The 13,922-nt window shown below is 39.2% G+C and overlaps 1 protein-coding gene and 1 long non-coding RNA gene across 2 annotated transcripts in view; one reads left to right on the top strand and one right to left on the bottom strand.

Annotated features, from left to right (window-relative positions):
- Positions 1 to 322: 322 nt before the first annotated feature.
- The window catches only part of LOC106941643 (acyl-coenzyme A thioesterase 1-like), a 22,951-nt gene continuing 9,351 nt past the window's right edge, over positions 323 to 13,922 (top strand). Inside the window, exon 1 of the mRNA XM_015024716.1 lies at positions 323 to 930. Within this exon, the coding sequence (XP_014880202.1) occupies positions 859 to 930 (72 nt within the window). The 5' untranslated portion in view covers positions 323 to 858. The remainder of the gene's footprint in view (positions 931 to 13,922) is intronic.
- On the bottom strand, positions 7,225 to 8,042 carry LOC106941644 (uncharacterized). The gene is made up of 2 exons (XR_001423426.1): positions 7,414 to 8,042; positions 7,225 to 7,341 (listed from the first exon to the last, which is right to left on the bottom strand). It is a non-coding gene; the product is annotated as an uncharacterized LOC106941644 (long non-coding RNA).

The raw sequence follows: 13,922 nt of genomic DNA, 5'->3' as shown, positions 1-13,922 counted from the left end.
GTATTAATTTCTTTTTATTTCTTTTTCTCACTGTTTACGTTTTAATTATGTAAAGCCCCCTGGAAAACGTCCCAGTTAAACAACGTTTAACTTCAGCTGGATAGCTGAAGGTAGTTCATTGGATTCAGATCTTCAAGGCCTCGCTTGATCTTTTTTTATGTCCTCTTTTCAGTAAGAACTGGAAGAAAATATTTGGCATGCTATCTTTCAGTGTCAAATTAGAATCAAACCCATTAGCAACCCTTTTTGGGGTTATAGAATAAGGATCTATTTCAGTCAGTTGAGGTTTCTATAAGTTTTGAATTGCTTTTGGCTAGTCATACAATCCTACTCAAATGGAAGGATTCCTCTCTTCCATCTCAATTACAGTGGTTGCAAGATATTATGAATTGTCTTAAACTTGAAAAACTCAGATTTTCACTTAAACCTTCTGTTGATACATTTTAAAAATCGCAGTCCTTTTTTGAGGGCATTTCCAGCTCTTAGACAGTTGAAACTTGCAGCAATGGAACTGCAGTGATACACAAGGAAGGTCTCTGGTTGGACAGAACTGATGTCATTTTAGTGATGTGGGGTGGAGGGTTATTTTCTTGCTTTATATTTGTATCTCTTCACTTTATTTCTAGGACTAAAACCGTAACTTTTTTCCTTTTTTTATTCTGTCAATGTGCAAAAAATATGTGAAAATTCAATAAAATGCTTTTGATTAAAAAAAGAAAGAAATGTAAGAACTGTTTTTGTTGATCTGACTTATTTAAAGGACCTGGACCTTTTCCTGGTCTTCTGGACCTGTGGGGCGGTGGAGGTCAGTTGGTGGAATATCGTGCAGCTTTGCTGGCCTCACATGGAATTGCCTCAATGGCACTTGACTACCTGACATGTAAATACACCATGGAAACAGGAAAGATTGTGGAGCAGGACTACTTTGAGGTAAATGTGAAGGGAATATAAAACCAATGGCAACATGAGCATCACATGGACACTCATCCACGAAGCAGTTTGTGATGTGCTCTACAAACTGTAGTGCTTTGTAGAGTACATTACAAGAAAATAGGAGTTTTTCAGGGTTTCCCCTACTGTTCTCCTGTATTGTTATATTATATAATTTTAAGCCTGTATTATAAGCCTTAAAATACATGGAGCACTCACCAATCACACTGCTGACACCTCTGCATGTGGGACACTTGGCTCTCTATCGCAGCTTCATCTGTGAAGTTTACTGCAGCACAGATTGCGCGCCCCACCTTTCACTCAAACAGGACACAGACTCTCCTGTAATGGTATTTATATCAACACCCTTTGATGACTCGTGTTTCTCTGGTTAATTCTTAAGGTACGAGTCATGTTTAAAAGCCGCATCGTTTGCTCTGCTTGGCTCAATGTGAAGCACATTTATAGCCTTTAGACACGCTTTCAGAGGCGTGCTTTGAGCTTGCAATGAGGATGATATATCTATGGGAACAAATAATTATGTGCGGCGTGTGCTTTTACATCTCATGCTGCCCACCGCGTGGCTATATAATCATATTGTAGCTGTGGTAACAAAACAATCTAACTATGAATATTGTTCTTTGAACTTTTGCAAAGTAATCTTGCAAGCTCCTTAAAATATTAAGTTTAAAAGTTAAATGATTTAAAACCTTTTCATTTATTTATGCTGAAACCATTAAATCAAATTTAGCAGCATTACATTTTTATATCTGTTGTGTTAAAATGTTAGCATTCAGGGGCTCAGTTAATTTATGCCTTGAGCCGGTTGCAAATGTGATCAACATTACATCATGTTTCTAGAGCCACTAACTCGGGGGTCCTCAAGTTCAGTCCTCCAGAGCTCCCATCCTCCAAGTTTCAGATGCTTCCTTGCTCCAGCACACCTGAATCAAATGAATGCCTCGTTACAAGGCCTGTTCAGAGCTGATCCTGGTCTGTTGGCGTAAGGATGCATCCAAAAGTTGCAGGACGATAGCTCCCAGTTTGTTTATTTCCTCATAGCAAAGACATTCAGAGTGTAGTTCATTAAATACATGTATAGGGAACACATGCTTTTATACTCTACATTTTCTTTAGGTCAAAGTCAAAAAGCTTAAGTCCAAGTTGAGTTCCATGTCTTTTTTGATGTCAGAAAGTTGAGTCTAGAGTCAAAAAATGTATCACTTAATTTCACACCTGGGATTTTGCAATATTGCAAAGAAACCTCTAAATTTTTGGAGGATGAGAATATTTCCTGTAAGTTTTAGTTAGATGGACATGGACCTAAATATGTGGCGAGTCAAGTTAACAAGAAGTCACTTCAGAAAACACAGCAAACAAGTTATGTTATCAACTTTGGTATCAGCAACATATAAAAGCATTGCAGCAGCAATAAAACACATGTTTCTTGGAGAATGTAGCAGCATGTGTGGAATTAGGTAAACTGTTGCAGTTTCTGATATGTGCGACATGGACAACTGCCCAGGGGACAATATTTTGAGGTGGGGAGGGTGGCATGAGCAGTCAACAATTTCATAGTAGGGGTGGGGGGGGCGCTGGTAGAGTGGTTCGCCCAGGGTGCCAAACATGCTAGGACCACCTCTACAGATAAACATTAGAAAGCTGCAATAAAGTTATGAAGGTCATATTTTGTCAGAACACTGTGTAATACTTAAGGCTAGGCAGTTAACTGCAGCATCAGAAGATTGTCCTTTGAAAGAGTCTGAGGTTTGAATGAAAAAACAGGAGGCAGTGCTTTTAGTTTTGGTGAGTATATATATTAAGTGATTGCCATAAAAACATAAAACTACAGCAGCACAATGAGAGACACAAGACGGTTTACTCAGAATAAATTTATTCCAATATCATAAAGTCCATTGTCCTTTTCCTAGCTCGCCATCTTCATATCCAGATGAGGATATGGTCCAACAGAAAAAAAACTGACCTAAAGCGTTAAGTATTTTATCCAAAACAACAATTATCATCATGTACAAACATACAAGGAAATCAATATCAAATTTAGACATTTGGTTTATACATATTAAATGCAAAAGCAATCATTAGATGTCTAATAATTTTGACATGATTCAATATTTCAATAATCAGGTTAAATTAACCACAATTTAAATACATTTTTAAAAAGTATAATTTATATTTCAAGTTAATCAATTTAAAGTTATTTAGAGTTACAGTGCACTTTCAAAATATCAATCAAGAAAAATAAAATAAATTGTCAAATACTCAAGCAGAGTGAGAGAAAGAAAAATAAATACTGCACAATATCAAACTTAAAAGTGTAGCTACATTCTGTTCTGATCAATTTCACTGTCATTTTAATCTTCACTGCCTCAAAAGTTCCAAAATCATTCATGCACCAAACAATTTATCTTTTCAATTGGAGTGGGGCATTAGCCTCAATGCGCCGTGACAGAATCCCCATGACATTCCAGGTAAATGGCACCAGCAATTCTAGCAAAACAATTCTCCAATGAGCAATCGAGCAGAAGTTTCATATGTAAAAGCAATACTGCTATCAGATGACAGACTCACCAGGCAATCAAGTCCATAGATTCACTGATTTGGATCAATTTGTGTGTAAGATGCCAACAGCAAGTCACAGCCACAGTGGAGACAGGTGAGGAAGTTAAAATTGCACACTGGAGGCGGGGCTTCAGATAAGTTAGCAGAGTTTGGGGCAACACAGGAACTGGGCCCGTAAAAATCAAAGTACCTGACTAATTGCGGGTTGCAACCGTCAAATGAAAGTGGCGGCTACATGGAGTCAGAGGGGGTTACACAACCATCAATACAGCTTCACTGCCATTACAAGAAACAAAGATGTCAAAAGAGAGAGCTTAGCTGAAAAATTAGAAATACTACCCAAACTGGCTTCTCTCAATATCCCATTAATATCGTGTGACAAAGCAAAAAATGTTCTCATTTGATGGAGCAAGGTGTGCAGATTGGGATTACCCCTAGCTAACGTTATTCTGATAGCTCTATTAATTAATGATTTCATCACCAAGCATAATATTGATGTTTTATTTCTGACACAAACATGGCTGAATAACAATAATGAAGCAATCATACTGATTGAATCAGCGCCTCCTATGTACATTTTTTTTAAGTGAGAATAGAAAACATATAAAAGGAGGAGGCGTGGCTTCAATATTTAAGAATACCATAAACTGTAGTAAAATCTCTTTGGGTAATTTCACGTCTTTTGAGTATCTTGGAATTGAGGTAAAAGGCCACAAACGAACTTTGGCACTAACTTTATACAAAACTCCAACATATGTGGAAGGTTTCTTTACGGACTTGAATGAGCTTCTATCTCTCATATGCATTGATTATGATTGTTTAATAATTATTGGTGGTTTCAACATTCATGTTGACAACCTGAAGACCAAGGGGCAAAAAAGCTGTTTAATATATTAGAGAGTTTTGGTTTAACACAACATATCAAACAAGCAACACACACTCATGGACACACACTGGACCTGGTTATCAGTAAGGGTGTGAATATTTACAATGTTTCTGTAATTGATGTTGCCCTGTCGGATCACTTTGCTGTTATCTTTGATAGTTCTTTATCTGTTAACCCACTTGGACAAAAAGCTTCTATCACAAAACGTACTTTCACAGAAAACACAGCAGAAACATTTAATCAAATCTACTCTTCTTTCTCGCCCTTAAGCTATAATGACGTAGATAAGTTGGTAGATGATTTTCAGAACAAACTTTGAGACATCATTGATTACATTGCCCCCATTAAAGTGAAGGTTGTGTCTGGTAGGAAGAAATCTCTATGGAGAAATGCACAAGCAGTTCAATCTGCAAGACAACTCTGCGGTAGGGCCGAACGGAAATTGTGTAAAACTCAACTGCACGTTTATTATGACATCTACAAAGAAAGACTATGTAACTATCACACAACACTAAAACATGCAAGAGAGGCTTTCTTTGCAGATGTCAAACAAAAACATTAACAATGCTCGAGCTTTATTTGCTACTGTTGACAGGCTCACAAACCCTCCTATGACGTTACCACCTGAATTTCAATCTAATGCCGCCTGCAACAAGTTCTCCAGTTTCTTCTCAGAGAAAATTCAAAAGATCAGAGGATTAATCTGCNTGTCACCTGAAGAACATCTCCAGGATTAGAGGACTGATGTCTCAGTGAGATCTAGAGCAGGGGTCACCAACCTTTTTGAGACTGGGAGCTACTTCATGGGTACAGAGTAACACGAAGGGCTACTTGTTTGATACAGACATACATTTTCTTAGCTCACTCTTAATAACAATAATACATATGTACACATGATTACATGCGGTATGATCATATTAATGTTAGGGATTACTCACTATAGTTGTCAGTAATGATTTACCATGGCAGATATAGTTAATTGCTATTATGTGATCAGAAGTTCTTAGTTCAGAGTTTTAAGTTTGAGTCCCTTTTGGAGCTTTTCTGTGTGATTCTAAATTTCCTCCAAGTGACAGGATGGATTATTGCAGCTGCAGCTGTACAGCCGTTTACACTTTGAGTTCCTTGAGATTTTCATTTTAAATAAAAAAGAAAAGAATAGTTATTGGATATTTTATTATCTAATCCTCTTTACTATTAACAAAATTGTGGAGAAAAAAACATTTTGTGTCAAAGCATCTTGTACGTAGCGCACATCAGTGAGTCTGTGGGGGTCAAAGGGCACGCAAAAGGCTAAATCATATTGGTCAGTTTACTTTTGTTAATTTGCCGCTTTTTCTGTGAGCTAAAAATGAATGAGCTCCTCCCGTTGTCCTAAGATCTGCCTGGGCCTTTTACCCTGCGCGGTTCTGACGGTCGCCGGTTTATTAGCCTTTTTGTGGTTTCGCGAACTGAAAAGCTGACGGGTCAAAAAAAAAAAAAAAAGTTAGACAGGTTGGAGAGTAGCACAAAACTATCACTGTCTGCACCTAACCAGCACAAACCTAAACCACAAAAGCAGATGAATTTTATTTATTTATTTTTTTTACAAACGATGCTAAATAATAGACATGACAGCGAAGCCTACCCGTCTGATCCACAGGATGTTGATTCCCAGGTTCAGGTGGTGTCAGACATCCAGAGGAGGAGAAAGTGATGCAACATTGTTTGCTTAATTTTTACTCTTTTGGGGACTAGATTAAATTGTTTAGGTTTCTGAGATGCTCAGTAGATGTGACCCGCCAGAACCGCACACGGTATAAAGCTCAGCCGAGATCCAAATGACCGCTGTTAGAACTACGAGTGGGATCAAACTCCGCTCATTCATTTTTAGCTTACAGAAAAAGTGCCAAGCCACCAAATAAACATAAATTGACCAGTGACATTTAGCTTTGACGTGCCCACCTCCATAGACTGGCTACTACAAGACGTTTTGAAAAAAAGAGGGTTTTTTTCTGCACAATTTTGCTAATAGGTTAGATTTTAGATAATAAAAAATCCATATTATTCTTTTCTTTTTTTAAAATGGGTACAAAACATTTAATTGAATATTTTTTTGGCAGTGCTCCCTAATAACAATGGCTATTTTTAGAACTTGCTCGCGGGCGACTGACAGGGTCCCCTCGGGCGACCGGGGGATAGGGTTAGGGTAACCCTAACCCTATCCCTATATGTTGGTGACCCCTGATCTAGAGAAACTCATCCATGCGTTTATCTTCAGCCGCATTGATTACTGCAACAGCATCTTCACAGGTCTGACTAATAAATCAATCAAACAGCTGCAGCTGATCCAGAACGCTGCTGCTGGTGTTCTCACTAAAACCAGGAAGATAGAGCACATAACACCAGTTTTAAAGTCCCTACACTGGCATCAAAGAATAGACTTTAAAATACTGTTGTTAGTTTATAAATCACTGAACGGATTAGCACCACAATACATTAAAGATCTGTTATTGCTGTACCAACCATCTAGACCCCTCAGATCTTCTGGTTCTGGTTCTGCTCTGCATCTCCAGAACCAGAACCAAACGAGGAGAAGCAGCATTCAGTTTCTATGCACCACAGATTTGGAACAAACTTCCAGAAAACTGTAAAACAGCTGAAACACTGGGTGCCTTTAAATCTCAACTTAAAACCCACCTGTTTAGAGTTGCTTATGGCTAAATTAGGGTTAGAGTGTGAGTTTTGATGTCTTCGATGATTTTACTGTTTTTATCTATTTATTAATTTCTTTTTATTTCTCTTTCTCACTGTTTATGTTTTAATTGTCATGTTGGTATTCAGTTTACGAACCCACATGCAAGAACACAAGCAGAAGAGACCGATAAAATGTACAATGATAGTTTTATTGAAGTCAGGGAAGGAATCAGGGAGTGAGTACTGGAGCTGATGACCGAGTCGTCTTACTGCCAACAGGAGAAGCAGGGTTAGAACGTGAAGGTGAGAATCTTTCCGGAATAAATCAGGTTCTTCCTTACTTTGTGGGAAGGTGATGAAACTTGAGCCGAGCACTGGGCGGTTAGGTTACGTTGGAGAGCGGACTGGTTTGTTTATTGCTGGCAGAGCGGCTTTGACTGTGGTCTGATAGTATTCGTTCTCCGGCTGGGTTCGGGCTTGGATCTCCTGACCCGGAAGCTTCCGAAGGGGAATCCACTGGCAAGGGACCGACGAGGGGGAAAGGTGAGCACACAAGGAGTGGCGTCTGACCGGTAACACCGACAGTGTTGAGGAAGGACACAGGAGGTAGGTAATCCACAACAACGGGGACACAGACTCACTCGGAACCTGGGATGGACTGATCTCACCAGAACAGCGTGGGGACAGCAGGATCATCTGACGAGGAAGACAACAAAGAGTTAGAGCAGAGCAGATCTCAGAGGGCCTTTCTCTGGAACGAATAGTTACCGAAGTAAGCAAACACTCAGGCGATGAGAAGAAGAGGAGCTGCTGCTATATCCATAATCCACGCCCTCCAAACGAGCTGCATGTGTGTACACGGGTTGAACCCAGCAGCTTCCCAGGGGCTCTGCATGTAGGTGATATCTGGTGGATGCCATGAGGAATGACGGTTTCAACGACAATAAAACTCAAACCCAAAACAAAGCAAGTAAAAAAAGGGGAAAAAAAAACACAGACCCTGACATTAATGATGTAAAGCCCCCCGGAAAACGTCCCAGTTAAAAGACGTTTAACTAAAGTCCTACGGGGTTTAGAGTCCTAGTTGACGGCATTTCAACTTAAACCTAGAGGTTGGAGTCCTTGTCAAACGGCGTTTTTGACTAAAGTCCCAGAGGGTTTGTCATGGTTTTAGGAATGTTCCGAACCCACATGCAGCAGACACTCAGGAAAACTGAAGATTAAGGGTTTTATTTACAAACGAAATAATGTGATTTGAGCTGGAGAAACCATAAACAGCAGGCAGGTCAGAAGCGTCGGGCTGGGCTCTGAAAGGACAGATCCAGAGAGGTGAGGATATGAGGCCAGTAGAGCTTGGGGACTAACTTGCTGGGCTTACTGGGTCCGAAGAATGTCTGCTCGGGGAAGTGAGGGAGAGGGAAGCCGACTTGGCGGTGCTCGCTGCGTCGGGACACCCAGGGCGAGGAGATCCAGATCCTTGCTAACCCTAACCCACAAACCTAATTTTGTTCTTCTGCATTCAGCACCTCAAAAGATTGAGTCTTGCCGTAAACCAAAAGTAATACATAAAATCAACAGAACAAAATGGGGTAAAATTCCTTTTTCTAACCTATCAAATATAATAATCAATCCTGAGTATAAAAATTAACACAGTCATTTTCCAAAAACCTTTCACCATAAACTTGAGCAATTTTCTAATATTAAACAAAACATTTTCATTCACACTATTTCCATTTGATTCTGATATAGTAACAGATAATACAATTTCAAAATACATTCATCGCTGACTAAATTAGTAATTCTAAAACCACGATTAAACTATTTTCAGTCAGAGCATGCTATTAATAACTAAGAAAAATGTCTTACAAATTAAATGTTAGTGGTTTTAATATTCTATGTTGTATTCAGTTTTACACCATCCCAGATGTTAGTTTTGGAGACTTTTTGATCTTCCGTGAACCGAGCAATCTTCTCTCTCCCGCTCATCCAAGTGATACTGCCTCCCTGCAGATGCTAATTTTATGGCCTTGTAAAGTAGGTTAGGCTCAAGGGTCAGAAGTGAGCAGAAAATCAGGACCAGCCACTGCTTCAGTTTCTTCCAGTTATATTTTTTATTCAGTCATTTCTCAGACTTCCCTCCTCAGCATTCAAAAACTCACTGGTTTTATACACATTTGGCACCACACCTGTGCTTAATTGGACACAGCCACCAAGGAACAGGTCAAACAAACAAATTCTAAACAAAGAAACACCAAAACTACAAATCAATTTACAAACTCCTACATAATGAAATTAGATGCAAAATAAGTTACATAATCCAAGATAACTCAAGATTATTTTTAAAGAAAAACAAACAAAGCAATACACAAAAGAAAAACCCTCTAATTGGTAGAACCCAATAAGGTAATCACTGACATCATCCAACCACTTAATCAGGAAGTACTGGGTCGGCCCCTCCCACACTCCTGCAGATCTACAAGGGCAAATGATGGTGAATACAAAGAAAAAATAAATACACCTTGAAACAAATTCAACCCACAATCCAGAAATAATAACCAACCCTAACATAGATAGATCTTGCAACATAATGCTAACACAAACAAACCCGGGATAGTAAGTAAAGCAAAATTGCAATGTTTACATTATTATAACCAACTATAAAATAAGTGAATGATAAAATATAAGGGACAAGTGGTGAACATAAACTGAACCACTTTGTCACAGGCCTCCTGTCCTCTGATAACAACAGGAGCCTCAGTAAGAGTTCCCTTTTGATCTCTATTTTCCTTCCCGTAAGTTGAATACTTACCCAGCAATAGTTTAGTTTTAAATCATTAACACAAACCTGTTCTAAATTAAGAAATTTGTTCAAAATGACCACGGTCAGTATAACTTTTACACATGCCGTAAGATTAACTGTATTAAACACTAAAAATATTAATTTTCCTCAGCAGTACACACCTGGCCTGAATAAATGCCACTGAATGAGCCAATGCTATCATTTCTATCAGGTGTTCTGGAACAGCCACTTCTAAAATGTGCAGAGCAGTGTTAAGTTGTCCTTTATAACAACTTGTAATATAGACTGTTAACTTGTAGAAGTTTTCATCTCATTGTGTTATTTTCACTCGAAGTCTGAAGTTCATCACATTTCTGGATGTTCTGTGTTTCAATACACACTAAGTTGGCAGAGAATTTTATCAGGGCTACAACATGCAAACTACAATATATGTGTGGTGGATATAAGAAAAGAAACCACTGTGTTTGAGAGCAACAGCATTTATTTATCCTCTGGTGTTTGGCTCAGCTCTTCTCTGCTGATGGCTGCTTGTTCCTGAAGGAGATCCATCCAGGATTTCTGGTGCTGCCCACAACGCAGACGGTTCTCCTCATCATTCACCATGTCAGCCATGGGCCTGTCGTGGGCCTGTCGTGTAGTCTTTTGAGTATCTTGGAATTGAGGTAAAAGGCCACAAACTAACTTTGATACTAACTTTATACAAAACTCCAACATATGTGGAAAATGTCTTTATGGACTTGAATGAGCTTCCGTCTCTCATATGCATTGATTATGATTGTTTAATAATTGTCAGTGATTTCAACATTCATGTTGACAACCTGAAGACTGAGTGGCAACAAAGCTGTTTAATATATTAAGAGTTTTGGTTTAACACAACATGTCAAACAAGCAACACACACTCATGGCACACACTGGACCTGGTTATCAGTGAGGGTGTGAATATTTCCAAAGTCTCTGTAACTGATGTCGTCTGTCGGATCACTTCCTGTTATCTTTGACAGTTTTTTATCCGTTAAACCACTTGGACAAACAGCTACTATCACAAAATGTACTTTCACAGAAAACACAGCAGAAACATTTCATCAGATGTACTCTTCTTCCTCGCCCTTAAGCTGTCATGATGTAGATGGTAGATGATTTTCAGTCTAACATTTCAGATATCATTGATTACATATCCCCCATTAAAATGAAGGTTGTGTCTGGTAGGAAGAAATCTCCCATGGAGAAATCCACAAACTGTTCAATCTGCAAGACAACAACTGTGGCAGGGTTTATTTATAAAGACATAATGTGTGTGCTGTCCAATTAGGACACATCAACTAACCAATCACATGTCAGTGATGACTTGTGATGCAATTTTTTTTTTTCATCGAATGACTGAGAATCCACGTTGGTCTGCTGAAGCACCTTTGCATATGCTAGGCTGTTCATATGCTAACTAGAGTCGTTAGCCCGCCAGCCCGCTCCCCTGCACCTCCATCCCCTGCTTATGGGATTCTGCAATTGACAGCTTTCCACTCACGCACATGAAAATGTGCTGCCCTGCTAGCTGTCGGTAGCTGTTGCTCACAAGCCTCGCTTGCATCATTGTACAGGGTCAAATGCGCTACTTTTCGTGCGGTGACAAGTGGGGTCAAGTACACAAGGGAGTAATCAGGGAAACATGAGAAAGCTGAGGACAATCAGGGTGTAGACACAGGGACTAAATTAACTAGAAACACACACAAAATACACAATATTCCCTCCTCTACCCTCCCACTTTTGGGGCGACTACCAGACACCCCAAAGGTCCAAAGAAAACAAAAAACAACCTAACCAGGGTAAGTTGGAGGGTAAGAATCCAGAGAACACAAGAAGAGGAAAGAATAACTCAGTCCGAAAACACACAAATGCAGCCAGGACGGAGCCTGTTGCAAAAGGTCCGGTGGACAGCAACACAGGAGGCGGACCCTCTAGGCGCTGACTCGGGGAAGCTAGCCACTGGCTCAGCCTGATCACTGGGAAACCCGGGGAGATCATTGGGAGGCATCAGACAACCAGTTACAGCCACCAGAGAATGTCTTGGCCCTTTGACAATCGAAAGAAAAAATATTATACGATCAAATAATAGTAGGGTTTCTAAAAAATGATCTGTTGGTACAAAAAGTCGCAAATTTAGACTTTAAGGCGGTAAGATCCAGATCTGGAGGCCCACTTACCAGGGCTGAAGGTGTGGTGGTTCTCAAGATGGGGGTGGTGACTGGAGTTATGGAGGAGGACGGACAGCGGAAAGCTGGAATGTCAGGCTTTGGTGGCAGAGGGTCCCTGATCATTATAGTAAGCTGCTTGACAATGCCATTCCGCCTACTCCATCAACTCTGTTAAGTCCATAGATGGAAGACAAGGAGACCAGTCCTGCAGGGCAATTATAGTTTGTGGCCACCTCAAAACCACTCAGGATAGAGCATGGTTTTGCAACTGATAACTCAATAAATCTTCAATAAATTCTTTGACAGCCTGTTGAAGGCAAGCAAAATCCACTAGGTCCATGTTTGTTGATGTTTTCTTCTTGCTGTGAGCCTCACCTTTTTTTGAAACAGACCTAGACCAATTGTTGTCAAGCTACACAAATAGGCCTGTCACGACAACAAATTTTGCTGAGTGATTAATTGTCTAAAAAATTATTGCGATAAACGATAATATTGTTTCAAGACCTTTTGACACTGATTTAATGGAAATGACTAATAATGCATGCGATTTCCTGCCATAGATAGATACACTTTATTTTCAAAAGAACACATAACACTGGAACTGATAAACTAAATAAAGCAACCAAAAACAAAAATAAAATGGATTCTCAGTTTCCATTAACAAAAAACGTACTTGAATGAAAACTAAACAACATAAAGCCAAAGTGGAAATAAATACTGCATTCAACCAAAAGAGTGCAGATTATGAAGTCTGTATACTAGATTGTCCTTCAGTAATCACTAGATTTAAATAAAGAAGATGGGCACATCCGACTACCTGATGCAATAGTTCACACTACACGATTTTTTTGCGCTATTTTCTGCACTGTTAAGAAAATAAATTTAAAGTATGCAATTTTTAAGCTTAACATGTCTTGATTTAAATAGCCTAATTATAGTTTTGAAATTAGTAACTTATTCTGCCCTATTGACCTTTATGTTACCTGTAGTTAAAGCAGATGGTTTGCTAGATCTTTTGAACTGCCATTTGTCTGTGTGGGAAACAATCAGGAGAAGTTCCAGCTTTTCACACTCATTTGTGAAAAGCCATAAAACAGCAGGAGTTCAGGAGAGTCTATGCTCTCACTTCGTTTAAACAATGGAGACAAATGGCCTTAGACCGTGACTTGCAGGAAGTTTTAAAAAGGGTCAGAGATAGCTTCTGGTTAGATGAGCAAAGGTACGCCTTATTTGAATAAATAAAAGACAAGAATACGCCTTTACTATAAAACTTTCTACACAGGAGTAACAAATCAGATTTGCTCTCGCAATTCTCCAAAGACTTTTCTTTCTTTATTTCTTCTTCTTTTCCATTTATGTCAGGTAAATGAATGTATGTCTCTGTTGTTCTGCAGTTTCTATTGTAATTTTATGCGTTGTCTTCTATTGGATTAAACTCTGTAATTCTGTGACGTCTGCACTCGTTTTTTTTGTGTGGCTACACGCGGTCCGCCGGGAGAACCTGGGATCGAAGAAGATCGAACCAAAGAGTTTTTTTAAGAATTATTGCAACCTAAAATCTTCTTCAACAACACCACACGGCATGACGAACCCGATCGAACCATTATACTGAGGATTTCTGTCGGCTAATGGTGGTCTCTCAGCGCCGTGCAGAGACCACTAAAGGGGCAGGTGCTCAACAACAAAAAAAGGGCACATCTAACCGCATTTTAGGACAGAATATTAACAGCCTCTCAGCTTTCAGAGTTTAATGATAAATTACAAAATTGTGAGATATGCAATCAAAGCAAACGAATATCTCTATATAGAGCATAACACTATGTATATGTAAGATATTTTATTAGTAATTTCTTTCTGCAGG

This window comes from Poecilia latipinna, unplaced genomic scaffold (assembly GCF_001443285.1).
Source record: "Poecilia latipinna isolate Pla-1442-1.1 unplaced genomic scaffold, P_latipinna-1.0 Scaffold3787, whole genome shotgun sequence".
Classification (NCBI taxonomy): domain Eukaryota; kingdom Metazoa; phylum Chordata; class Actinopteri; order Cyprinodontiformes; family Poeciliidae; genus Poecilia; species Poecilia latipinna.
This window is presented reverse-complemented; position numbering and strand designations above follow the sequence as displayed.